The sequence below is a fragment of the Oncorhynchus mykiss genome, chromosome 8 (genome assembly GCF_057628025.1).
Source record: "Oncorhynchus mykiss isolate SJ-2025 chromosome 8, ASM5762802v1, whole genome shotgun sequence".
Taxonomy (NCBI): Eukaryota; Metazoa; Chordata; class Actinopteri; order Salmoniformes; family Salmonidae; genus Oncorhynchus; species Oncorhynchus mykiss.
In genome coordinates, this window is record NC_143029.1 from 15,824,708 (window position 1) to 15,850,852 (window position 26,145).

General features: G+C 41.8%; 2 protein-coding genes across 3 annotated transcripts in view; one reads left to right on the top strand and one right to left on the bottom strand.

The window, feature by feature from the left end:
* Positions 1-1,845: 1,845 nt before the first annotated feature.
* Positions 1,846-4,141, top strand: nkx2.1b (NK2 homeobox 1b). Its single transcript, NM_001124224.1, is given in 2 exon segments — positions 1,846-2,327; positions 2,502-4,141. Coding segments are annotated over 2 exon segments (1,035 nt in total). The 5' UTR covers positions 1,846-1,960; the 3' UTR covers positions 3,170-4,141.
* Positions 4,142-4,968: 827 nt separating this feature from the next.
* Positions 4,969-26,145, bottom strand: part of LOC110529465 (5'-3' exoribonuclease 2) — a 46,047-nt gene continuing 24,870 nt past the window's right edge. For both annotated transcript variants that reach the window (XM_021611646.3, XM_021611647.3), the window contains 13 exons: positions 25,952-26,059; positions 25,779-25,868; positions 25,498-25,570; positions 25,206-25,289; positions 23,096-23,193; positions 22,436-22,515; positions 22,272-22,328; positions 20,677-20,745; positions 16,919-17,053; positions 15,971-16,101; positions 10,818-10,881; positions 8,405-8,558; positions 4,969-5,309 (listed from right to left, as the gene is read on the bottom strand). In XM_021611646.3, coding sequence (XP_021467321.3) covers positions 5,247-5,309; positions 8,405-8,558; positions 10,818-10,881; positions 15,971-16,101; positions 16,919-17,053; positions 20,677-20,745; positions 22,272-22,328; positions 22,436-22,515; positions 23,096-23,193; positions 25,206-25,289; positions 25,498-25,570; positions 25,779-25,868; positions 25,952-26,059 — 1,206 coding nt within the window. In that variant the 3' untranslated portion in view covers positions 4,969-5,246. The remainder of the gene's footprint in view (positions 5,310-8,404; positions 8,559-10,817; positions 10,882-15,970; positions 16,102-16,918; positions 17,054-20,676; positions 20,746-22,271; positions 22,329-22,435; positions 22,516-23,095; positions 23,194-25,205; positions 25,290-25,497; positions 25,571-25,778; positions 25,869-25,951; positions 26,060-26,145) is intronic.

Consider the following 26,145-nt stretch of genomic DNA (forward strand, 5'->3'; position numbering starts at 1 on the left):
CCTAGCCATACCCTCTGCCTGAAAGGTCCACGAGGTTGAGAGGCTTGGTTATTTGCATACAGAAACACACTGCACGGTGATGAGTATCTGCGGTAATAAGGCTACTTCTGGTAGCCATCACAGCACAATTGGTTTATTATTAACTATGATACAACGGGTGCATAGCCTACACATGAAAAGTAGAAGAATTTATCCAATCTGTACATTTTAATGAAATGTATGCTACAATTGTGCGAGGCAAACCTTGACGCAGGCCTGAGCAAAATTAGGAACAATGTTATCGAAATGAAATACTCTGGGCTTATAGCCAACAAGGGAACAATAATAGAACAATATGCTATACAGAATAGGTCTGCATTCGACAAGACAGAGAAGAGGACATTTAAGAACGTTTTTTAATTGGAAAATTAACAAAACTGAAACCATGAGTAAAGAGTAAACAAGAGAACGTTTCAATAGGCCAGTCAGTATCTAGCAAACGTGACTGTTCTTCAGCACTTAACCATTCTACGGCCTTGCAATCTCTTTCTGCTACAGGGACTTCACCTCTATGTGCACAGAATTTAGAAATGATCTATTAAGTTTTACTTCACTTTTATAAAGATTGACAAAAGAGAACATTAGGTGAAGATAACAGACATTGTATTTAACTGAACTAAATTCACCTGTTATTAAGTCAATAGCCTGCACCAAAGACATTCCTGGTTAAAAAAAAAGAATTAGGCAGTTTAATAGTGAGTGACTTGAAAGTCACGAAATCACCATTACATTTGACCCCTTTCAAATGTTCAGATTAGCCTACTCGCATAGCCTACCTCTGAAGCGTTCGATGAGTTAAAGCACGTGAACTCGAAATCGTCTACCTGAGATAAAATTACCATTATAGATCAAAGTCTAAATGACAATGAGTTATTAACAACATTAGCATGCTACTGGTGATCCATCATTTTTGTTTTAGAAAATATAAGGCCTTGATACGCATTTAATTGTCTTAGATGAATCTTGTTCACGTCAAGACTGGATTGGTTTGCATTGAATCGCTGGCATTTTTTGCGTTCTATGAGGATATTGTGCTATGAATTCTATTCTACCCGTGAGCTGTCCAAAATTAAATGAAGGCTAATTATAAAAGTACAAGGATGACTGGAATACAAGTCAACAAGTGGAATTTGTCCGTCTTCCAATGAGTGACTCGTTAACCGCAGTGAACACAATGTCACTGGAAAACACATGAAGGCTGTTTTTATTTCTTCACATCTACATATTTAAACATATTAATCCACTGTATTGTCTGAATGAAATGTAGTAAAGAATAAGTAAAAATACATAACAGCTCATAAAAACGATATGGTCTGATGCACCCATGTCAACATGAGAAATCACACACATAAAAATGCAAAATGATCAGAATGTGGCAGGTTGGATGATGAACTAAAGTGTCTTCATTTTTGTGCCCGATTCTCCGTCTCGTGTCTGCTCCAAGAGCTCTCGAGTTAATAAAAAGGTTGCCATTTCATTAGACTATGGCAACAGTTTTACCTAACTTCAACACTATAGCTTGAGACCAAATAAACTTTTAAAATACGTTTCAAATCAAGTCCATATCCGAGGTATTTGTGAAGTTGACGTTTAAAGTTCAAACCATCTAGACGGCATCTTGCTGATCTGAACTAAAAAGTAGCATTTTCCTCAATTACCCCGGTAAAATGTCAATGGCCATTGTTGGATCGTTTGGCTCGTTGCTCCGCCCCTTGTGTTTGTCGTAAACCTGGCGCCTGGCTAGAGTAAACACAAGATAAGAGCGTCCAAGGCTCCCCTCCTTCTCCAAGGCGATCAATTGGATATCTCAGACGGACCCACAAGTACTCTATTACGTAGGTGTCCTGTGAGCAGTGAGGGGACAACAGCACCACAGTCGGGCTTGTTCCGCGTTCAGCCATATTCACCTGCGGGCTAAACCATGTCCTTGAGCCCAAAGCACTCAACTCCTTTCTCAGTGACAGATATTTTAAGCCCGATCGAGGAGACCTACAGAAAGTTTGGAGGAATGGACTGTACAGGGAGCCTCGCGTCTCCGCTGGGAGCATATCGACAGACTTCGGTGTCTCAACCGGGACTGCAGCAGCACTCCATGGGCCATAACAACGGGGTGGCGAGCGCTTATCACATGCCACACAGCGTCTCCCAATTTTCCAGCGCCATGGGTGGATACTGCAACGGCAGCATCGGTAATATGGGAGACCTCCCGTCGTACCAAGACACCATGAGGAACGGCGCAGCAGCAACTGCATGGTATAGCGCAAACACCGAACCCCGCTATCCAACAAGTAAGTTGAAAAAGCTCAGTTTTGTTTCTTTTCAAATAAATGCCAAAGACAATTCGTTTTCAATAAAAAAGAATAATGGAAACTACATTGTAATGGTGCATGATGCACAGCACCTAATTTAGACAGCATCTAATATGAATTTATTTAACAGCCTATATCTGTGCGCTATTGCAGTTTCTAGATTCATGGGGGCTTCCAATGGGATGAACATGGCCGGGATGGGGACGCTTGCTGGGATGGACGCCACCAAGTCCATGGTGACCCTACACTCAGCGCCCAGGAGAAAACGAAGGGTGCTCTTCTCTCAGGCCCAGGTGTACGAGCTGGAGAGGCGGTTTAAGCAGCAGAAATACCTGTCAGCACCCGAGAGGGAACACCTAGCGAGCATGATCCACCTGTCACCGACACAGGTCAAGATTTGGTTCCAGAACCACCGGTACAAAATGAAACGCCAGGCGAAGGACAAAGCCACACTGCAGATTCAACAGGAGAATGGCAATGTGTGCCCACAGCAGTCACCGAGGCGTGTGGCAGTCCCGGTTCTCGTGAAGGATGGTAAGCCCAGTCAGAACGGATCCAGCACACCGACGTCTGGGCATCAGCAGGTGCAGCAGCAGAACGTCTCTAGTGGAGCGATGACAGCTTCGGGCAGTGCGGTGGTCAATCACCATCAGAATCAGCTGGTGCATCATCCATTATCCACTGCTGAAGAACTGGAGGAAATGTCCCCCAGTCCCCCTATTTTACACAGCCAGATTAACATGGCTCAGACAGAAGCGGCTCTCATCGAGTACACCAATAACATGGTCAGTTCAAACCTGCTTTATGGCAGAACTTGGTAGAAGGAAGAAATGTACATTTGAATTCGGGAGACAATAACGTCAAGTGGATTTTAAGCCGGAAAGACATTGGTCGTTGATGACATTGAGGACAACAGAAGCACCAGAATTTCTTGACATTTTGGGAGGTGCATGGTGCACCTATTATTAATTAACAGTCGGCCGTGCGTGTATACTTTTGATCAAGAGTATTTGATAAAAATGAGACTCCCAAGCACTCCGTAACGGTATTATTCGGGTGTAAAAGGGAGTGAAGTTATGTTGCGATTCAATTCTTTAAGGACACGAGGGTATCAGTCCGAAGTATTGTAATATTTCGATGAATGAACCTTAACTGTATATAGCTAACAAAAATATTTCATGTGAGTCTGATTTTTGTTTTTAAACGAAATATTTGTTAAAAAATTGTTTTGGTAAATTACAAAATGTGATTGCTGCTGCATAGCGTACATATATACAAATCACATTCCTGTTAAACTTTAACAATATATCGCTTGGCATGTAAGCATTACAGCTTATTTATGTTGATAGAATAATTATGAGGCACATTGACTGGAATGCATCGAATTTCACAGGTATAGCACAATGATTTCAAACAGATCTAATGTAATTTAATTATTCAAATGATATTGTACTTTACATTATAGCAATGTTACAATTTGTGTTGTTTCTTTCTTATTACCACCACACAATCATTGAAAGAAAACAGATTCAATACATGTAAATTCCAATATTTTCTGCCATTACAAGCCATCATGGTTAAGTGGAGATAAACATTTAAGCACCTAGTCTATACAGCATGATATAAAGTCCTAAAACGCAAGACTACTTGCAGGAGATTAAATTGGACCTGTTAGGCTAATGTTTGGGCGAAAAAGGTATATTATCAGGTGATGAAAGGTTAGAATTTCCAAGCAACTGTAACTGCACTCAATTGTTTCAGATTGTCATTTCCAATAAATATAATTTTTTTTTTATTCCTGGGTTCTTTGTGACTTTGAAATACAGGCTAGCAAAAATGCTAATTAATGTGAAGCTAAATTAGCCTAGTTGATAATATGACCCAAATTAAATAAAGGAATGGGCACATAATTGAGACAAATTATTATAATAATTTTGGTGGGTGCTTAAATTTTTCCTATTTCACACATGTACAAGTGTATATTATTGCATGTGTGAATTGCATATCCGAACTCCCCCCGAGACATCTTCACAGTGGGGTGAAGGCCAGGGTTTGCCATTATCAACGGCGACCCAGGAGCGATTAGGATTAGTGCCTTGCTCAAAGGCTAATAACAGATTTTTTCACCTTGTTAGCTCGGGATTCAAACAAGCGACCTTTTCGGTTACTGGCCCAATGCTCTAACCACTAGACTACATGCTGCCCTGTACTGCACGATCCCAGCTTCAGCACCAAGACGCCAGCAAGCCGAAAAAGTACATTGTGCTACCTGCCCGCTAAAATACCATTCAGCCATTCATCTACCTATGAAAATGGACCGTGACGATTTAATGAAACAAGACAGGATATAAAATAGGATGCTATTGGTTAATGACATTATTTTGCCTCAAAAACAAAGGCCTGATGCAACTGCCGTCGAGTTCGCCAATCTAAATTAATGACTAAAGAATTAAGTTGATAAAAACCTAAATAAACCCATTATCCACAGAGTTTAACTCCTTAATGATTTAGGTATTTTAAGTTCACAAAAAAATGAGAATTATTTTTTCTACGAATGCTTAACAAAAAAAAGCTAGAGGTTGACAGAAATCAGCAGAAATGTGATTCTAAAAACCAAAGATGTGATGCAAAAAGTTGAATTTGGTTTTATTTCAGAAAATAGAGTAACTTGTACACTGAAATATGGAGCTAATCTTTCCAAATGAACTGACAATGACAATTGTCTTGACTGACTGGTATTTCACAAGTTTTACAGGTATTCTTAAAAATGCATTACATAGAAGAACATTTTAGGTAGAATTAAAAACAAAAACATCTTACAAGTCAACAGCCTGAAAAAGACGTGTATTTCGAAAAAATAAAAAATTTAAATCGCCTTCAGCACTACTAGGTCTGAATTTAACTCCAATTGTATTTTCCTTCTGGGGGTGGCAAGTGGTAATTCCGTCCAGAGTGGTATCCCTGTAAAACACAGAAAACAAGGGCCAAATCAGTCAGAAATTTGAGTATGAAGATCAAAGATGTCAAACATTTCAACAGTTTGCTTCATACTAATCTTCTTCTAATGTATATTTTGAGAGGCTGAATTAGTAGTTACCCTCTGTCTCCCTGCCATTTACAGTGCCTTGCAAAAGTATTCACCCCCCTTGGCATTTTTCCTATTTTGTTACATTACAACCTGTAATTTAAATATATTTTTATTTGGATTTAATTTAATGGGCATACACAAAATACTTCCAAATTGGTGAAGTGAAGAAAATAACTTGTTTCAAAAAAAATCTACAGAAAAGTGGTTTGTGCATATGTATTCACCCCCTTCGCTAGGAAGCCCCTAAATAAGATCTGGTGCAAACAATTACCTTCAGAAGTCACATAATTTGTTAAATAAAGTCCACCTGTGTGCAATCTAAGTGTCACATGATTTCTGTATTATTTACACACACACACACACACACACACACACACACACACACGTTCTGGAAAGCCCCAGAGTCTGCAACACCACTAAGCAAGGGGCACCACCAAGCAAGCAGCACTATGAAGACCAAGGAGCTCTCCAAACAGGTCAGGGACAGAGTTGTGGAGAAGTACAGATCAGGGTTGGGTTATAAAAAAACAGAGACTTTGAACATGTGGTGCTCCCACGGAGCACCATTAAATCCATTATTAAAAAATGGAAAGAATATGGCACCACAACAAACCTGCCAAGAGAGGGCCACTCACCAAAACTCACAGACCAGGCAAGGAGGGCATTAATCAGAGAGGCAACAAAGAGACCAAAGATAACCCTGAAGGAGCTGCAAAGCTCCACAGCGGAGATTGGAGTATCTGTCCATAGGACCACTAAGTCATACACCCCACAGAGCTGGGCTTTACAGAAGAGTGGGCCAGAAAAAAGCCATCCCTTAAAGAAAAAAAAAATAAGCAAACATGTTTGGTGTTTGCCAAAAGGCATGTGGCAGACTCCCCAAACATATGGAAGGCACTCTGGTCAAATGAGACTAAAATTGAGCTTTTAGGCCATCAAGGAAAACGCTACATCTGGCACAAAACAAACACCTCATCATCCTGAGAACACCATCATGAAACATGGTGGTGGCAGCATCATGCTGTGGGGATGTTTTTTTACCGACAGGGACTGGGTAACTGGTCAGAATTGAAGGAATGATGAAGGCACTAAATACAGGGAAATTATTGAGGGAAACCTGTTTCTGTCTTCCAGAGATTTGAGACTGGGACAGAGGTTCACCTTCCAGCAGGACAATGACCCTAAGCATGCTGCTAAAGCAACACTTGAGTGTTTTAAGGGGAAACATTAACTGTATTAGAATGGCCTAGTCAAAGCCCAGATCCCAATCCAATTGAGAATCTGTGTTATGACCTAAAGATTGCTGTACACCAGCGGAACCCATCCAACTTGAAGGACCTGGAACAGTTCTGCCTTGAAGAGTAGGCAAACATCCCAGTGGCTAGATGTGCCAAGCTTATAGAGACATACCCCAAGAGACTTGCAGCTGTAATTGCTGCAAAAGGTGGCTCTACAAAGTATTTTAATTCCAGGTTTTAAGGCAATAAAATAGAAAAAAATTCCAGGGGGGGGTGAATACTTTCGCAAGCCACTATCATACGCATGCAAAATAACTGATTACTATCCACATAAACAATGTTCTGACTTAAAGCCATAAACAAACATCAGTAAACAAACATGTGCATAGTATAGGTAAGTGCTCCTAATGCCCTGGAGGCATGCTCCTAATGCCCTGGAGGCATGCTCCTAATGCCCTGGAGGCATGCTCCTAATGCTCTGGAGGCATGCTCCTAATGCTCTGGAGGCATGCTCCTAATGCCCTGGAGGCATGCTCCTAATGCCCTGGAGGCATGCTCCTAATGCCCTGGAGGCATGCTCCTAATGCCCTGGAGGCATGCTCCTAATGCCCTGGAGGCATGCTCCTAATGCCCTGGAGGCATGCTCCTAATGCCCTGGAGGCATGCTCCTAATGCCCTGGAGGCATGCTCCTAATGCTCTGGAGGCATGCTCCTAATGCCCTGGAGGCATGCTCCTAATGCCCTGGAGGCATGCTCCTAATGCTCTGGAGGCGTGCTCCTTGTAAGGTGGACATTGTTGGCGTCAATAATAGTTACTATCCAGGAAAAAGTTACAAAAGGCCTAATTCATGGTAAACAGGAGTTAGTGCACTCAAACAGGCAAAAGTCACTTTGTGCAGGCTTTTTTCCATGATCAAATGAACACAGGTAGGGCTGGGCGATATGGCCAAAATCTCATATCCCGAAATAGGTCATTTCATATCCAGATAACGATACATTTCACGATATACACATTTCCTGTAAATTCAATGAATAAATAGTATATATAAAATGACCACATGTAAAGGCCTATTTCTTTTACATTTTGAATTATACTTAACAAATAAAAGGTATTTGCATTTGGTACCTTGGGTCGAGTGTTAGTATCAACTCACAAAACCCCCGTTTCTCAACCGTGTAAATTGGGGCCATGTCTTTGCAGATGTAAGTTGTAACGGCAGCTCTTATCTCTTTCCATCTTCGTGATTCTTTGCCATATGGTGTGCCGCGGGCAAAAGCCTCTTAAAGTCTTGAGTCGGGGGTTTGTTTTGAGCACTTGACTGTACTTTTCTAGGTCTCATCCATAGACTCTCCGTATTGTTTCACATGATTCTTGCGTAGGTGGTAAAAGAGGTTAGTGGTGTTCGAGTTTGTTGCGGCATATTTTGCGGAGGTTGGTATTCTGGTCCGTGTCAGACTTTTGATACCCAAACCACGTCTATGCGACTGAAGTTACCCCTCTTTTAGGTACGAGCTCCCTGTCTCCGTGCCACGTTCACTATCCTCCATGTTTGTTTGTGGTGCAAATGTCCTTCCACACGACATGTGTAGATGTTTTTCTATCGTCACACGATATAAATCGTCATATCGCCCAGCCCTAAACACAGGTATATTGACGTTGAGGTCACGTCTTCCTCATTATTGATGTCATATGTTAGTCCTAAATAAAGTCAGCTGAATAATGTAGTTACCGGTTGTCCTCCACGGTCTCCTCTGCGGTCTCCTCTGTGGTCGTCCTGACCACGCTGCTGATGGTAGCCGCCCTGGCCCTGCCCCCCTCCGTGGCCTCCTCTCTGAGGCGACCGGTCCCAGCCATGCCCACCACCACCACCACCATACTGCTGCCTGTGTGGGTACAAACATTGTTGTTTTGGACTTTATGACTTGTTTAATTTGTTAGTTTCTGGACTGTAGGGTCTACATCACAAATCAACTCTTAACTGCCTTGTCATAGAAGATGACTAAACGAAATCACCACTAACTTGCAATAATTTAGATGTTATAAGTAAATTAGACAAACCAGAAATTAAAACAGCTAGCCAATGAACCGTTCAACTCATCATAATATAATACAATAAAAAATAGTTTCATAGTTTGCCGTATTGTACATTGCTCTTCTTAGATGTATTTTTCAAATTGGCATTATCACAGTTTACATTTATTCCGTTATTAGGGTTAAGTGCCTTGCTAAAGGGCACAGCTTTTTCACCTAGTTGGCTCGGGATTCGAACCAGCAACCTTTCGGTTTCTGACCCAACGTTCTTAACTGCTAGGCTACCTGACGCCCTGTACTAGCATGATCAGCTCCAAGACACCAACAAACCGAATAAGTAGATTGTGCCGATTCATATCTAAATTCTGACATCTGTATGTGCCTTAGCCTTTCAGTATGTTTACATGCACAGTAATAACTCAATATTAAAATAGATGGCAGCAGGTTGAGTATGGCAGTCATGTTAACGCCTTAATCTGCTCATTTTAAATCTGCGCATGGTCATATTCGAAGTAAGCAAATGCCAATTAAAACACCTGGTTTCTGAGTAATCTTTCAAATTAGGAGTTCTAGTGGTGTATTTGATTTGCGCATGTGACATCACCGGTAGTGCAAGCTTCCCTCTTATGCATGAGTGAAGTGAGATCGGAAAACTGAAAGCATGCACTTAGTTTTCATATAAACTTTATATGTCCGATTATGCTTCACAAAACTAATTGTTTGCGTTTTTTTGCATTTATCATAGTCCCCTCGTAGCCTGATTTCAGATGTGTCCTTGTGAACAATATTAGGGAAATTGCAAAGCATGTAAACGTTTAAGTCAAACTATTATATTAATCTCACTATCCGCAATTGTTTTGTGTGCATGTTAGCGTCTCATAGACAGCTACAAACACATTAGCCATGCTGGGCAATTTAGGCTTCAGGCCCTCCCTGCTCCAGTCCTACCCATTATTCAGTCTAAATATGTCAAAGCGCCTAATCAGGAGCAAAAAAAAAACCCCAAACCTTTTCCAGTTCTATTGATGCAGCTTTCAATTGACCATGGTGACCTAGCAACATCCCTGCTAATTAGTATCGACCTGGAGATTTAATTCAGAAGAAAAAAATGGCCACCCATTTCACATGAATAAAAGTATGAGAATATTAAATGTATGCCAAAGTATCTAATAAACCAGACATTTACATGTGACTTGAATCGTGAATTGCACTCATCCCTAAAAAGAGGACGCCACATTGCATGTGTGTGACGCCCACACCACCAGTCCAAGACTAATGCCTCAGCAATGTGTCCATCCATAAGCCAAGCCACCATATTAAGTCTCATATTATTCACTACAATGGTCGAAGGAAGAAGGAACCGTCCTAGAAGGGCCCATCCCTCATTATTGAACCATGTCACATTCATCCCCAATGCCAGACTTAGCCGTGCACTGGAATCCGTAATCCCTCCTACAGGTTCCTTATGCATGTAATTTCAGTCCAGCTGGTATAAGTAGTTATAGAAACAGTTTTCAGTTCACCACTAATAACTAGTGACCTAAGGTGACAGAGAGCCACAATAGACCTGGAAGGCCTGAAAAGTTGAACCAAAGAAGCTGATTAGTCCTTCAAGAGGTCTGGAGAAAGAATCAATGACGGGTCTGTGCGGACACTGTGGCGCCGAAATGATACTGCCAGAGCAGTATTAGTGATGCCTCATTAAGTTGGCCAAACCTCCTCAAGAGAAATTTGTTTAGCGCTCCCAAATTCTTAATTCATCTATAAGCCCCCCCATGGTGAAGCCCAGTGGCCTCAACTAATAAAGCAAGATGTTTCATCTACCTGTACATTTAGTGGGACTCAGTGGTCCCCCACTAAAGCACTGGAACAGTTTGTACTAACCACATATTACGCTAAACCTCATGTGTAGTAAATAAACAAATGTGTATCAAGGTTAACTTAAAATGCTGCAGCGAGCACCCCTTAAAAAAAATAAAAATACTACTACATCGGTTTATAAAGTTTATATAAAATTCTACCTCATCAGTCATGAACTTAGTAGGCCCAGGATGAGGGAATACCGTGTAAATACATGCCTATGTATAAAAAGCAGACAAAGCCGTACTCACCTTGGATATTGCTGCGGAGGGTTGTATGGGGGAGGTGTCCCTAGAAGACCCTGCTGCCTAGAATCTGTGGGCGACAAGAGACTTTCAAAAAAGGGCGCCAACACACTAAGTGAACATAACGAGCGCAACTCTTAAAGAGCAATACTTTATTTATCTAAGAATTTTGTTCTGATGAGTTGCCATCAGTGTAATTTCCACACACACACACACACACACAAATAGATACAATCAGCTATGAGATTTGTCTCAGTAGAGTGTAAATGTTAGATTGACAAAATGGGACACCACTTAATTTGAAAAATAATAATAAGACAATTCCTTTGAGTGAAAGTTAAAAGTGCTGCATGAAATGTTTGCCAATCAATATGGAAACTCAGATTTGGTATACAACACTGCAACAGCATGTCAAAATGTACAAGTTAATTAACCCAATTAATTTCAGCTTTAACCTCAATATCAAACCCATAAATTTCAATCTTAAAACTGATCCAAGAGATAAAACAATCCCAAAGATAAAATGAAGCCCATTGAAGCACTAAATCACAATAAGATTTGAGGTGGGTGGAAAAGAGAAAAAATGCTTCATTTGCATTCCTTCCTTCAGGAAAATGAAATAAGCATTCAGTGGGCAGCATTGTGGATGGCTCAAGTACCCCTGGTTCTAGCGCAGCGAGCCCCTTTGAGAGCCGCTTCTTCTAGATCCGCTGTTGCCAAGGCAATGACCAGCTGCAAGCCTGGGACTTGTTTGTTTATAGGGGCAGGCCTGGTGAGTGGGTGAGACAGGAGGAGAGGGGGCGGGGTGAAGGGTGTGATGAAAAGAACTTCAGCAAAGAAAAGCCAGTCATTTACAAACCTGGATTGGAGGCTGGTGTTAAAAGAAATTTGATAAGAGGCGATGGGATCCCTGGGAAATAAACACGTTTGGCCTGGTGGTACAATACCTAGTGCTCAATGTTATGACATGTAGAGAGTTTAACATGGTCTGAGATGACCAAGAGAGAATATAGACTGGTTGGTCAGTCTGACTTACGGTGGAATAAAGTAGACCACAAGCCAACATAACTGAGCAAACTAAGGTTTTCAGATGTATAATTTTCAGCCACTTGAGAAACAGTTATTTTTTCTATGTATAACCGAAACATACCAACAATGCATAACTGTTTGTCCAGACGAAGTGATTAGGTTGGATCTGTAGATGAGTAAATCTTGACAGTTAATAATCTCTTGGACCAACACAACCTTATTGAGGACCACCCACTCTGGCCTGTGTCTTCTGTCCTACTCTGATGACCAGCAGGCAGTCACTCAACGGCGGACATTACAATTACACACCTGTCAATCTCCTTAATTAACAATGATCTAAAACTCTAGAGCCCAGGGCCATGTGATACAAAAGACAATGAAGGATTACACCTAAAATCCCCCGGTACAATATACAGTCACTGTATTAACCCAAGGGATTACAACTAGCTCAAACCAACTCACATGTCCCTCAATACACATGTTCTTCCATTACTATAGTAAAACAGTTGGTGAAGTTAAAAGTCTAGAACTTATGTTTGGAAATAGAATTCCATGGGATAAGACCGTTAAACTGCAACTTTTAAACGGTGCGACAAAAATACAATGTGACTGGACGTCAAAAGACTAAATGGCGACCAGCGGTGTCTCCCCGGTGGGTCATTACACACAGCCATTTTGAATAGGCACAACAAAACCCCACAGCATGTTTCAGAGACAGCGCGTTGACACATCACCACATGGGGGTAGAGGTGCAGTCAAAGGGGAAGTTAACTTTGGTTTCAACCCTCCCTAGTCTACCACACATCCAATCAAATGGGATCCTCCCAGAAGGCTTTTATCAGAAGGGCCAGTGTGTCCAGAAGCACTTGACAATCTCATTACCACCCCCAGTCTCCCAGAGCAGCTAGCACCACTAATCAGCAAACGGGGACACCGGGAGGGACACAGGAGCCCCCCCAACCCAACACAAAGGACCCAGCCGGACCAGGGTGATTACTGACAACCTAGTGGATCCTCTCAGAGAGAGACAGTTAACGGCAACAAAAGCATGTCTTTGAACTCCGAGCACACTACCGTCCTAGAGTTGTTTTCTAGTCTGGTCTCAATAACTAGTCAGGCTAATTGTGCTGTTGGGACCGATAATGCCAAGTCTGCATGTATACAGTGCCTATAGAAAGTCTACACCGCACTTGAATTTCTACACATTTTGTGTTACAAAGTGGGATTAAAATGGATTTAATTGTACATTTTGTCAATGATCTACACAACATACTGTCAAAGTGGAATAACAATTCTACTATATTTGAAAGACTAATGAAAAATAACACTAATATATCTTCATTAGAAAATAATTAACCCCAGAGTCACATGTTGGAAACACCTTAGGCAGAGTCTTCTTGGGTAAGTCTCACCTGTATTGTGCTAAATTATTCAATTTAAAATTATTCACGCTCTGTCAAGATGTTGGTGATCATGGCTAGACAGCAATTTTAAAGTCTTGCCATAGATTTAAGCATATTTAAGTCAAAACCGTAACTTGGCAACTCAGGAACATTTACTGTCTTCTTGGTAGGCAACTCAAGCGTAGATTTTGCTTTGTGTTGTATGTTATTGTCTAGCCGAAAGGTGAATTCCTCTCCCAGTGTCTGGTGTTAGACAGACTGAAGCAGGTTTTCCTTTAGGATTTTGACTGCGCTTAGCTCCATTTCTTTTCATCCTGAAAAACTCACTAGTCTTTGCCGATGTCAAGCATACCCATAATATGATGCAGCCACCACTATGCTTGAAAATGCAGTTAAGTTACTCAGTGATGTCTTTGAACCCCCCCCCCCCCCCCCAACATGAGGTTTGCATTTATGCCCAAAAGTGTATTACTTAGCTATGTTTTTTCGCAGTATTACTTTAGTGGCTGGCTGTATATTTTTATTCTATAGATTTGCACTCTTCTTTTCACTCTCATTGAAGTCATTACTGTGGAGTCACTACGCTGTCATTGAAGTCATTACTGTGGAGTCACTACGCTGTCATTGAAGTCATTACTGTGGAGTCACTACACTGTCATTGAAGTCATTACTGTGGAGTCACTACGCTGTCATTGAAGTCATTACTGTGGAGTCACTACACTGTCATTGAAGTCATTACTGTGGAGTCACTACACTGTCATTGAAGTCATTACTGTGGAGTCACTACACTGTCATTGAAGTCATTACTGTGGAGTCACTACACTGTCATTGAAGTCATTACTGTGGAGTCACTACACTCTCATTGAAGTCATTAATGTGGAGTCACTGCAATGTTGTTAATCCAGCCTCAGTTTTCTACCGTCACAGTCAATGAACTCTGTAGCTGTTTTTATAAAATCCCTAATGGTCTCATGGTGACATCCCTAAGCAATTTCCTTCCTGTCCTGCAGCTCAGTTCAGATGGACGGCTGCATCTTTGATTTGTCTGGGTGGTTTAATACATCAGCGACAGCATAATTTCCATGCTTAAAGACATATTCAATGTCTGATTTATTGTTACCCATCTACCAATCACAGCAGTTTCTTTATGAGGCTTTTGAAAAGCTCCCTGGTCTTTGTAGACGAATCTGTGCTTGAAATTCAATACTTGACTGGGGAACCTTACAGATGTATGGGGAAAGAGGAAGGGGGTAGTCATTAAAAATAATGTCAACCCCCATTATTTCACACAGAGTGAATTCATAACTTGTGATTTGTTAAGCCAGATTTTACTTCTGAACTAGCTTAGTTTTGCCTAAACAAAAGGGGGTGAATAGTAATAATTTTTTAATAAATAAAAATATATTTTCACTTGACATGTGTATTTTGTGTAGATCAATGACCCCCCAAAATGACAATTACATCTATTTAAATCCCACTTTGTAACAACAAAATGTGAAAAGTTCAAGGGGGTGTAGACTTTCCATAGGGAATGTGGTTATTAATCTCATTAAATATAACAATTCATAATCATGAAACCTGTACATAAATGAGTTGACCAAAATGGCTAGATTCTCTTATTACGGATGGGCATGGGAATAAATACTACAATTATTTCTACAATTATTTCATGTAAATTGCTCTTACTGACTTAATGTGTAGGCCATCTGGTTATTCAAGGAAAGTGTCAAAGGTACAGTAGTTGGTGAAATTAAGCAGTTACAATTCACATCAACTAAATGTTAATATCAAGCCGCCAGAAGTGTAGGAATAATTACATCTCTTCAGGAGGACTAGAAGAACATGAATAAAAAAATCCCACCGTCACGTAAAGTGACAATTTGAAGAGAAACAGGCCCACAATCAGATGGGCCAGAGTATTAACCCTGATTGCCTTAATCAAAATAACTCTCATATAGAAAAAGAGAGGATGAAGTTCGGTCCTACGCTGCTAATTGGCAAGTTTACCATCAGGAATAAACAGCATAGGCCAGGGGAGGCACTGGCTGCCACAATCCGAAGGAGCCAAGGCTTATTTGCATCAAGTGCCACCATAATAGTCTCGACTCCCCCACAAGCTATCAGCAGACAGATGAGATTATTCATCCATTTGCAAATTGGCACATCAAAGTCAAATTGGAGAACCGAGTCTGCTTCCCAAATGACAAACTATTCCCTATATAGTGCACTACTTTGGACTGGAGCTCTACGGGCACGATATAGGTCAAAAGTAGTGCACTATGTAGGGAATAGGGTGCTATTTGTAACACACACCTGCTGTCAGAGGAGCATGAGGCAAGGGCCCAACCAGGAGCCTCTGATTAGGGGCAGGGAAACAGAGAGAGAGAATGTCCCCCCTCCATATGTAGGTTATACCATTCTAACTTCCCAGTGTTGAACAAAGGGCCATTTAATTGTATAATATAGTTATTTGTCTTTTCAGAAGAGGTATGATATCTCAGCCAAGGAGAAAGGAAGCGAAATGTTCCCGCAAGTAAGGAATGATGAAACAAAAGGCCTTATCGGAACGGAGATTACTGGCCGTCTGACAGCCTTTCTATTGCCCATTTTAGATGGAGAGAGAGTTACTACTTGACACAATGTAAAGGCTATATTTTAGTTGATCAGAAATGCAGTAAAGGTGTGTTTGTCCGAGGCCTGCCCTGCCTGTGTGGGTGTAGGTCTTACGTTGGAAGGGTGGGAGGTGACCACCACTGCCGCAGTGGGGGGGCCTGTTGTAGCTCCCCTGGTGGTAGTTGCCAGGGGGCGCAGCGTTGCTGTACTGCCCACCTCCCTGCTGCTGTCTGTTCATGCTGTGACTGAAAACAACAGAACACGCAGAGTAAGTCACAGACGTTAAACATCAGTTAACGGCTGTTCCATATACACTTCTATAAGCGCCAGCTGCCAGCCAAATAGCTGACTACTAACCCTTGTGGCCGGGTACTTAATTGAGGAAGACATTTGGGTCCGGATGCCACGCCAAGCGCACCCAATACGGTGGCTACTTTAGATTCAGGAACACACCAAGTCTGAGGCATTAAACATCAGCTAACGGCAGAAATCCTACACATACAGAACACATTTCATAAAACATTCCTACTGAGATGTAGTATATTATAGACATGACTGCTAATACCAACCATTTCCTGTCACAGCTACACAGACTGACGAGTTTCAGAAGAAAGTTTTGTTTCTAGCCATTTTGAGCCTGTAATCGAACCCACAAATGCTGATGCTCCAGATACTCAACTAGTCTAATGAAGGCCAGTTTATTGCTTCTTTCATCAGCACGACAGTTTTCAGTTGTGCTAACAATTTCAAAAGGGTACATTCATTTTTAGACTTCATGAACTTTGAACTTGGTTTAACTATTTACTTTGTTAATGTAACAGTGAACACTGTATAGTTTAAAACATCCCTCAGCTGTTCATCAAAAAAAGCATGGTGGGGGTGAACATTGTTTGAATTAGACTGCAGATTTAAATGATAATTCAGCCTTCTGAGAACATCTGACTAAGTAAAATAAAAGAGCCTAGATGGCATAAATCAAAAGGTGGGTATTTAATGGCGACTGTTGAAGGGACATCATAAAGGTCGGTCAATGCTATCTAGTTTGAAGTGGTGTGCACGTACCCCAGGGCCCTGAAGGCTGACTGGTCAAGGTGGACCTGCTGCCTGTTGGAGTTGAAACCCAGTTGGGGCCTCCAGTTACCCCTGCCACGGTTACCTCTCTCCCAGTCCCCAGGCTTCAGAACCTTCTCAGGCATCCTGAGGAAAGATTGTGGTAAGTACCATTTTTAGATTTTTCAAACAAATTAACAGTAACAAACAAACACCACCATACAATGCCAGAGCTCCATGATCAAACAAAAAATAAAGACAACACACATTTTAGACCCCACATGGGAAAATACAGGGCATTCGGAAAGTATTCAGACCCCTTCCCCTTTTCTACAATTTGTTACGTTACAGCCTTATTCTAAAATGTATTATATTAATTCCCCCCCTCAATCTACATACAATACCCCATAATGACAAAGTGAAAATAGGTTTATAAATGTTAGCACATTAACTTAAAATAAAAACAGAAATAACGTATTACATAAGTATCAAGACCCTTTGCTACGAGACAAAAAAAAAAAAATCAAAAAAAAATAAATAAAAAAATCAGCTTGGTTGCATCCTGTTTCCATTGATCATCCTTGAGAAGTTTCTACAACTTGGGGTTCACCTGTGGTAAATTAAAATTGACTGGACATGATTTGGAAATGCACACACCTGTCTATATAAGGCCCCATAGTAGACAGTGCATGTCAGAGCAAAAACCAAGCCATGAGGTCGAAGGAATTGTCTATAGAGCTCCGAGACAGGATTGTGTCGAGGCACAGATCTGGGGAAGGGTACTAAAACATTTCTGCAGCATTGAAGGTCCCCAAGAACACGGTGGCCTCCATCATTCTTGAATGGAAGAAACTTCTAACCACCAAGACTCTTCCTCGAGCTGGCTGCCCGGCCAAACTGTGCAATCGGGGGAGAAGTGCCTTGGTCAGGGAGGTGATCAAGAACCCGATGGTCAATCTGACAGAGCTCCAGAATTCCTCTGTGGAGATGGGAGAACCTTCCAGAAGGACAACCATCTCTGCAACATTCCACCAATCAGGTATTTTATGGTAGTGGCCAGATGGAAGCCACTCCTCTGAAAAAGGCACATGACAGCACACTAGGAGTTTGCCAAAATGCACCTAAAGGACTCTGACCATGACAAACAAGATTCCCATGTCTGATAAAACAAAGATGAAACTCTTTGGCCTGAAAGCCAAGCGTCTCATCTGGAGGAAACCAGGCATCAGCTGGCCAATACCATGACTCATGGTGGTAGCATCATGCTGTGCGGACGTTTTTCAGCATCAGGGACTGGGAGGCTAGTCAGGATGGAGGGAAAGATGAACGGAGCAAAGTACAGAGAGATCCTTGATGAAATCCTCCAGAGCGCTCAGGACCTCAGACTGGGGTGAAGGTTCACCTAACAGGACAGCGACCTTAAGCACACAGCCAAGGCAACACAGGAGTGGTGTCGGGACAAGTCTCTGAATGGTCCTTGAGTGGCCCAGCCAGAGCCCGAACTTGAACCTGATCAAACATCTCTGGAGAGACCTGAGAATAGCTGTGCAGCGGATGCACCCCATCCAACCTGACAGAGCTTGAGAGGATCTGCAGAGAAGAATGGGAGAAACTCCCCAAATACAGGTGTGCCAAGCTTGTAGCGTCATACCCAAGAAGACTCGAGGCTGTAATCTCTGCTAAAGGTGCTTCAACAAAGTACTGATTAAAGGGTCTGAATACTTACATGAATGTTTTGTGACACACAGAAGGGAGATAAAATTGTGCATACATATAATGTAAACAAAGTTTGGAATTACACATGAATTCAACAAACAGTGAACAAACAAGGAAATCAGAAATTTAGATTTTTAATACATTTGCAAACATGTCTAAAATCTGTTGTTGCCTTGTCATTATGGGGTATTGTGTGTAGATTGATGAGCAAATAAAACAATTGAATACATTTTAGAACAAGGCTGTAATGTAACAAAATGTGGAAAAAGTGAAGGTGATCTGAACACTTTCCAAATGCGCTGTATGTCCATGGTATCACATCAGGACAAGTAAAGATTGTTTTTATTTGAAGTCCATCAGGCCTTGCCAGACAGTGACGTTAAAGTGAGTGACTCGTCAGTAGCCTACCAAATTGCATCGGTAAGAGAGCCATTCACTTAGCTCCCTCATATGCTTACTGGTAGACTTTTTGGAGATTATCTACAAATAAATTATGAAAACATTCAATGAATATGGTGAATCATTCTCACCGCAAGAACAATAGGTAGGCTAGTGGAGAGATATCATATTTTGCACAGGAGTGAGGCTAAAAGAAAACAGCTTGAATTGTTTTAAGCCAATGATACTTATATGGTATATTCAACGATATTGACATATGTCTAGTGATTTAATCAAAGTGTTCACAACGGACTAGTCAACTGCTGCTTTCTGTGTAGCAAAGCCCCGGTCAAACACCTGCTTCATTCATGCCTGTATTGCAGATGGCTGAGAAAACTCCTCAAAAGGAAGCTTGAAGCCTGTGGAAGTCAGCAGACTGCTACAGGATTCTTTAAAGGCCCAAATGCAGTCAAAATATTTTTTCTCTTGTGTTTTATATCATATTGTACAACAGCTGATGAAACACTTTTGCGCCCCTTGGGCGGTGGAGATCTTCAGGGTAGTAAGTTGGTTTGTTGATATCCCTCTAGTGGTGTAGGGGCTGTGCTTGGACAAAGTGGGTGGGCTAATATCCTGCCAGGTTAGCCCTGTCCGGGGGTATTTTCGGACGGGGCCACAGAGTCCCCCGACCCAACCAGTCTCAAGTATCTATGCTGTAACAGTCTATGTGCCGGGGGGCTAGGGTCAGTCTGTTATATCTGGTGTAATTCTCCTGTGTGAATTTAATTATGCTCCCTCCCTCTCCCCTCCCCTCCCGGAGGACCTGAGCCCTAGGATCATGCCTCAGGACTACCTGGCCTGATGACTCCTTGCTGTCCCCAGTCCAACTGGTCGTGCTGCTGCTCCAGTTCTGCCTGCGGCTAAGGAACCCTGAACTGTTCACCGGACGTGCTACCTTGTCCCAGACCTGCTGTTTTCCGCTCTCTCTCTCCCTACCACACCTGCTGTCTCGACCTCTGAACGATCGGCTATGAAAAGTCAACTGAAATTTACTCCTGATGTACTGACCTGTTGTACACTCTAAAACCACTGTGATTATTATTTGACCCTGCTGGTCATCTATGAACGTTTGAACATCTTGAAGAACAATCTGTCCTTAAATGACCATGTACTCTCAATCTCCACCCGGCACAGCCAGAAGTGGACTGGCCACCCCTCAGAGCCTGGTTCCTCTCTAGGTTTCTTCCCAGGTTCCTGCCTTCCTAGGGAGTTTTTCCTAGCCACTGTGTTTCCACATTTGCGTTGCTTGCTGATTGAGGTTTTAGGCTGGGTTTCTATATAGCCCTTTGTGCCCTCTGCTGATCTAAAAAGGGCTTTATAAATACATTTGATTGATTAAAAGTTTTATTTATTTATAAATCCTATTTTTCCCCCGCCTGAAAACACAATCTAGCATTAGAATGTACTAGACGGCCACCAAAATAGAATAGAGCTCATTTGGCAAAAATGTCAACCTGGGGGGGAGCCTGGTTGGCTACATGTGTTTGTGGAAAACACTGAGAATATACACCAGGTGTTATACACACAGTAAGATTATATACAACACCGATGCAATGGGAACATGTTAATTATAAAAACAAAGTATTCAAATATCTATATATAAAAAAAAAACTTACTTAGCTCCAGGAAGAATGACAGCCTTGAACACAAAGGTCTCTCCGTACTGTGGGTCCTTATATTTCACCCTGCCAAGATAAAAAGGAACAATTTACACATTTATAAAACATCATTTTTGCTACAATTGATTTGATGAATTATTAATGTTTATATCGGAACTTAACCTGTATTTAGCCTTAGTGAAAACAGAAACATTATTTCCAAGACATGGATCCCCTAAGAGTACAGGCAAAGCTGACCCCAAACCTTGCCTTGGTAATATATTCAATAACCATCCTGCCCCAAGGAGAGGGATCCCTGGTATTATCATCCTCCGATACTCCAGCGCTGGTCATAGAAAACGGTATCAATTCAAGTTTGGCATGAGTCTTGTTCCAGCTCAGTGTGAATGAGGGACACGTCTTCAAAATGGCCCCCTATATCTGGTCAAAAGTAATGAACTATATAGGGAGCCATTTGGGACGCAGGCCCGGTGTGAATGAAAGAGTCTCAGCTTCTCTTAGAACTGACCCCCCAGAGGGCCCAGCAGGTCATTTCATCTAAGGACCCAGTGACAGTTGCAGCCCTCTTGTGGTAAATATGAGAGTCTGAATTCAACCATTGTAGCAAAAAAAAAAAAAAGAATTTAGTTTCACACAGAAGTTGACCTTCGACATCGCCTCCTGGTCAAGATCAATCACGAAGTTAGGCAGGAATGTGAATTTACGATTTACCACTAAGGATTGTCAACTTGCCCTTCTGGTGAAAATTATTACGGAATTCAGTCTGTGTACAGCCAGATATGGTAAAACATTCAAGTATGAATAAATTGTAGCTTCCATCAAATTGAATTGTTGCAGATAAAAGGCTCTGCCTGATGACATCGGGCACATAAAAAAAAAATTTAAAAAAAAATTAAAAAAAAAAAAATCGCTTGTGGTTATAGTCCCATGTACCGAATACAAAATATAAGTTAAATGGGTTCCCATCACATTTTCAACTCTACTGATGGTTCTCACAAAAAAAGGCTTGCGTTGTATAGCGAGTGTACCCACTCTGATATTGGCATGTGCGCTCGAGCCAACAGCATGCAGGGCAGATGCAGTACTCTATCTACGCCGCTGTTGGCTACAGCATATGTATAGCCTACATGAGATTATTATGGACAAAAGAGCAAGATTATTTTAGTCAAAAACGTCAGCCAAGCGTTGATGAACATGTCAGCAGAATAAGACCCTCAATATTTATTGAAAAAGAGCATCAAGCTCATCACCTTGCACTTTCTCGGACCCTGTGAAGTTCATAATTTATTTAATTTGTAGCCTAATAAACTGCATACTTTCCCTAGTGGGAGGACCACACAACATGTCATCACGTGACTACAAATTTACTTTGTCGACATTTGGAAAATGTACATAAAAACGTTGTTTCCATCAAGCCTGTCATGACATTTTTTTATCCTACATGTACTTAACTCACATAAAAAGGTTGGATGGAAACCTGGTTAATAGGACTATGGAAGAACAAATATTGGGCAGCAGACCAGACAACACCATTTTGGTTACGTATACCCCCTGGGAACAAGAGGTTGTGAGTGTAAAATATGAATCCTTACCCAATGGCGGTGTTCTGTGCAATGTCCCGCAGCATGGGGATGGGAGACTGCACTGGCCTAACAAATGATGTTTCACAGTCATAGGTTAGCCAGGATTCTCTCCACAGAAGGATGGATAAATGGTAACTTCTAAATTGTATGATAATAAAATAGATATTCCTTACTTATCTGGTAGGATAGGGTCTTCGTCAAGATTTAATGTACCTTGAATTCCATGGCATAGTTCTGCTGGCATCTCAGTGCCCTGAGGAAAACACACAGAGCAATGTTAATATTTAAGCAATAAGCACAAGGAGTGTGTGGTATATGGCCAATATACCACAGCTAAGGGCTGTTTTTAAGCACGACGCAATGCAGAGTGCCTGGACACAGCCCGTAGTCGTGGTATATTGGCCATATATATCACAAACCAAGGTTTATTGCTATTGCTATTATAAACTGGTTAACAATGTAATTAGAGCAGTAAAAATAAAATGTTTTGTCATACCCATGGTATACGGTCTGATATTCCACGGCTGTCAGCCAATCAGCATTCAGGACTCTAACCACTCAGTTTACAAAACACTATACAATTTTAAATAAAAATTTTTAAATTTTACCTTTATTTAACCAGGCAAGTCAGTTAAGAACAAATTCTTATTTTCAATGACAGCCTAGGAACAGTGGGTTCCTGCCTGTTCTGTTCGACAGATCGACCTTGTCAGCTCAGGGGTTTGAACTTGCAACCTTCCGGTTACTAGTCCAACGCTCTAACCACTAGGCTATCCTGCCGCCCCACAATAAACTATTAGTTGATCAGGCTGCAGGGACATGGCTTTACATACCTCATGAGATTCTCCACGGTATAGTTCCTGGATGAAGTCACAGCAAGGATGAGACTTCCCAACAAACAGCATATCACTGCCAAGGCTGTTCCTCTTGTCTGAAAGAAAGAGAAAACATCAGCTGGAGTGACTGACAGTCAATATTCAAAACAATTTCTAAAAGGGAGTTCTATACACAATAAACCTATTGATTAGCACTAACACCACGGTCATTCAAGATACACATGGCTATGCGAGTTCAGGTAGTAATTTCACAGGTGGAGTACTTCAGTGATAAAGTAATGTTATACAGGTCATTCAGAAAGTATTTGACCTTTTCTCCACATTTTGTTCAGTTCAAGCCTTATTCTCAGATGGATTAATAAAATATCTACACACAATAACACAGAATGACAAAGCAAAAACAGGTTTTTAGAAAGTAGGAAAATTAAAAAGAACAGAAATACCTTATTTACATAAGCATTCAGACCCTTTGCTATGAGACTCGAAATTGAGCTCAGGTGCATCCTTAAGATGTTTCTACAACTTGATTGGAGTCCACCTGTGGTAAATTCAATTGATTGGACATGATTTGGAAAGGCACACATCTGTCTATATAAGGTCCCACGGTTGACAGTGCATTTCAGTGCAAAAAACAAGCCATGAGGTTAAAGGAATTGCCCATAGAGCTCCGAAACAGGATTGTGTCAAGGATCAGATCTAGGGAAGGGTACCGAAAAATGTCTGCAGCATTGAAGTTCCCCAAGAACACGGTGGCCTCCATCATTCTTGAATGGAAGAAGTTTGGAACCACCTAGACTCTTCCAAGAGCTGTCTGCCTGACCAAACTAAGCAATCGGGGGGAGAAGGGCCTTGGTCAGGGGGGTGACCAAGAACCCGATGGAGCTCCAGAAGAAACATCTCTGTAGTACTCCACCAAATCAGGCCTTTATGGTAGTGGCCAGACGGAAGCCACTCCTCAGTAAAAAGGCACATGACAGCCCGCTTGGAGTTTGCCAAAAGGCATCTAAAGGACTCTCAGACCATGACAAACAAGATTCTCTGGTCTGATCAAAATATTGAATTGTTTTGCCTGAATGCCAAGTGTCACGTCTGGAGGAAACCTGGCACCATCCCTACAGTGAAGCATGGTGGTGGCAGCATGCTGTGGGGATATTTTTCAGCAGCAGGGACTGGGAGACTAGTCTGGATCGAGGGAAAGATTGTACTTTAAAAAAAAAATGTTTTAACTAGGCAAGTCAGTTAAGAACAAATTCTTATTCACAATGATGACCTACACCAGCCAAACCCGGACAACACTAGGCCAATTGTGCACCGCCCTATGGCACTCCCAATTACGGTCGGTTGTGATACAGCCTGGATTCGAACCAGGGTGTCTGCAGTGATGCCTCTAGCACTGACCGCTGTGCCACTCGGGAGCCCCTTGATGAAAACCTGCTCCAGAGTGCTCAGGACCTCAGACTGGGACGAAAGTTCACTGAAAAGGACAACCCTAAGCACACAGCCAAGACAAAGCAGGAGTGGCTTCGGTACAAGCTTCAATGTCCTTGAGCGGTCCAGACAGAGCCCAGACTTGAACACGATTGAACATCTCTGGAGAGACCTGAAAATTGCTGTGCAGCAATGCTCCCTATCCAACCTGAATCTGCAGAGAAGAATGGGAGAAACTCCCCAAATACAGGTGTGCCAAGCTTGTAGCGTCATACCCAAGAAGACTTGAGGCTGTAATCGCTGCCAAAGGTGCTTCAACAAAGTACTGAGTAAAAGGTCTGAATAGTTATGTAAATGTGATCATTTTATTTGTAATACATTAGCTCAAATTTCTAAAAAGCTGTTTTCGCTTTGACATTATGGGGTATTGTGTGTAGATTGATGAGGGATTATTACATGAATTATTCAATTTTAGAATAAGGCTGTAACGTAACAAAATGTGGAAAAAGTCAAGGGGCCTGAATACTTTCCAAATGCATTGTACATTCATCTTCTAAAGGTGTGTTCGTCACACTTGAAATGTTTAATTAATAAAGTACTGTAACTGTACTACTGTGATACATATTCCGAAGGAGTGGTTTACAATGGTGGATTGAAGTTGAAGAATCCCATTACTCACTTTCCTCTGGAGAAAGGTTTGGGTAGACTTCAGCCAGGGCTGCCCTCAGCCTGCGCTCATCCACGAAGGGAAGCAATGCAACACCTACACACGGAGGGGAAAACGCATTCAATCAAATGTATTATATAAAGCCCTTTTTAAAATCAGCAGTAATGCTTTACAGTTACCAGGCCTGGACCCCAAAGAGCAAGCAATGCAGTGAGTATATCATTCAGGACATACAAACTAACCACCTGCATTCACTGCCATGTCAAGGTGTCCATTTAAATAGTCCATTACTCTGTTGACTTACCCTGCCAAGCGTATTTCTTTCCATTCAAGTCAATGGCAAAGTCATCAGGGTAGAAGTCAATGATGGAGGATTCCTGTTGGAGACGAAGCGACAGGTTAGGAAAACATGGGTGACAAAGCAGTTAAATCAACTTCTATGATCATAACATTGATCACACTTTATTTGGATGGTCCCCTAAATAGAACATCTATCAGTTCCACATCTATTGCCCCTTATAGATTAGCTACATATGCTCGGACTATGCTGAAATAGTTAACATTTTAAAATTAAGTGAAACTTACTGGGTTGCTCATGAGTGACCGCCATGTTTGGGGCAGGAAGTTTCCACTGGCGGCAGGGAAGACACCCATCAGCTGTTCCAGGGGCTTGAACTGAAACACAGGAACATTAGACCACACAAAACAGACAGGCCTAACAATGGGAGAGAGAGAAGCCTGACGTCCTCCATTCTTACCGGCTTGGTCCCAAGCTCAAAGTCGGTGAACATGCCTTTGATGTCTTTGAAGTCCGAGGCAAATGGGGCGTAGTGGAACGGGAAGTACCACTTCCAGGACGCGCACCCCTGTCAATCAACAGACAGTTAATGAGAGGACCAGGAGAAATGATCCTTCAATAACAGAATTTCCACTAAGCGTGATTAAATTACTA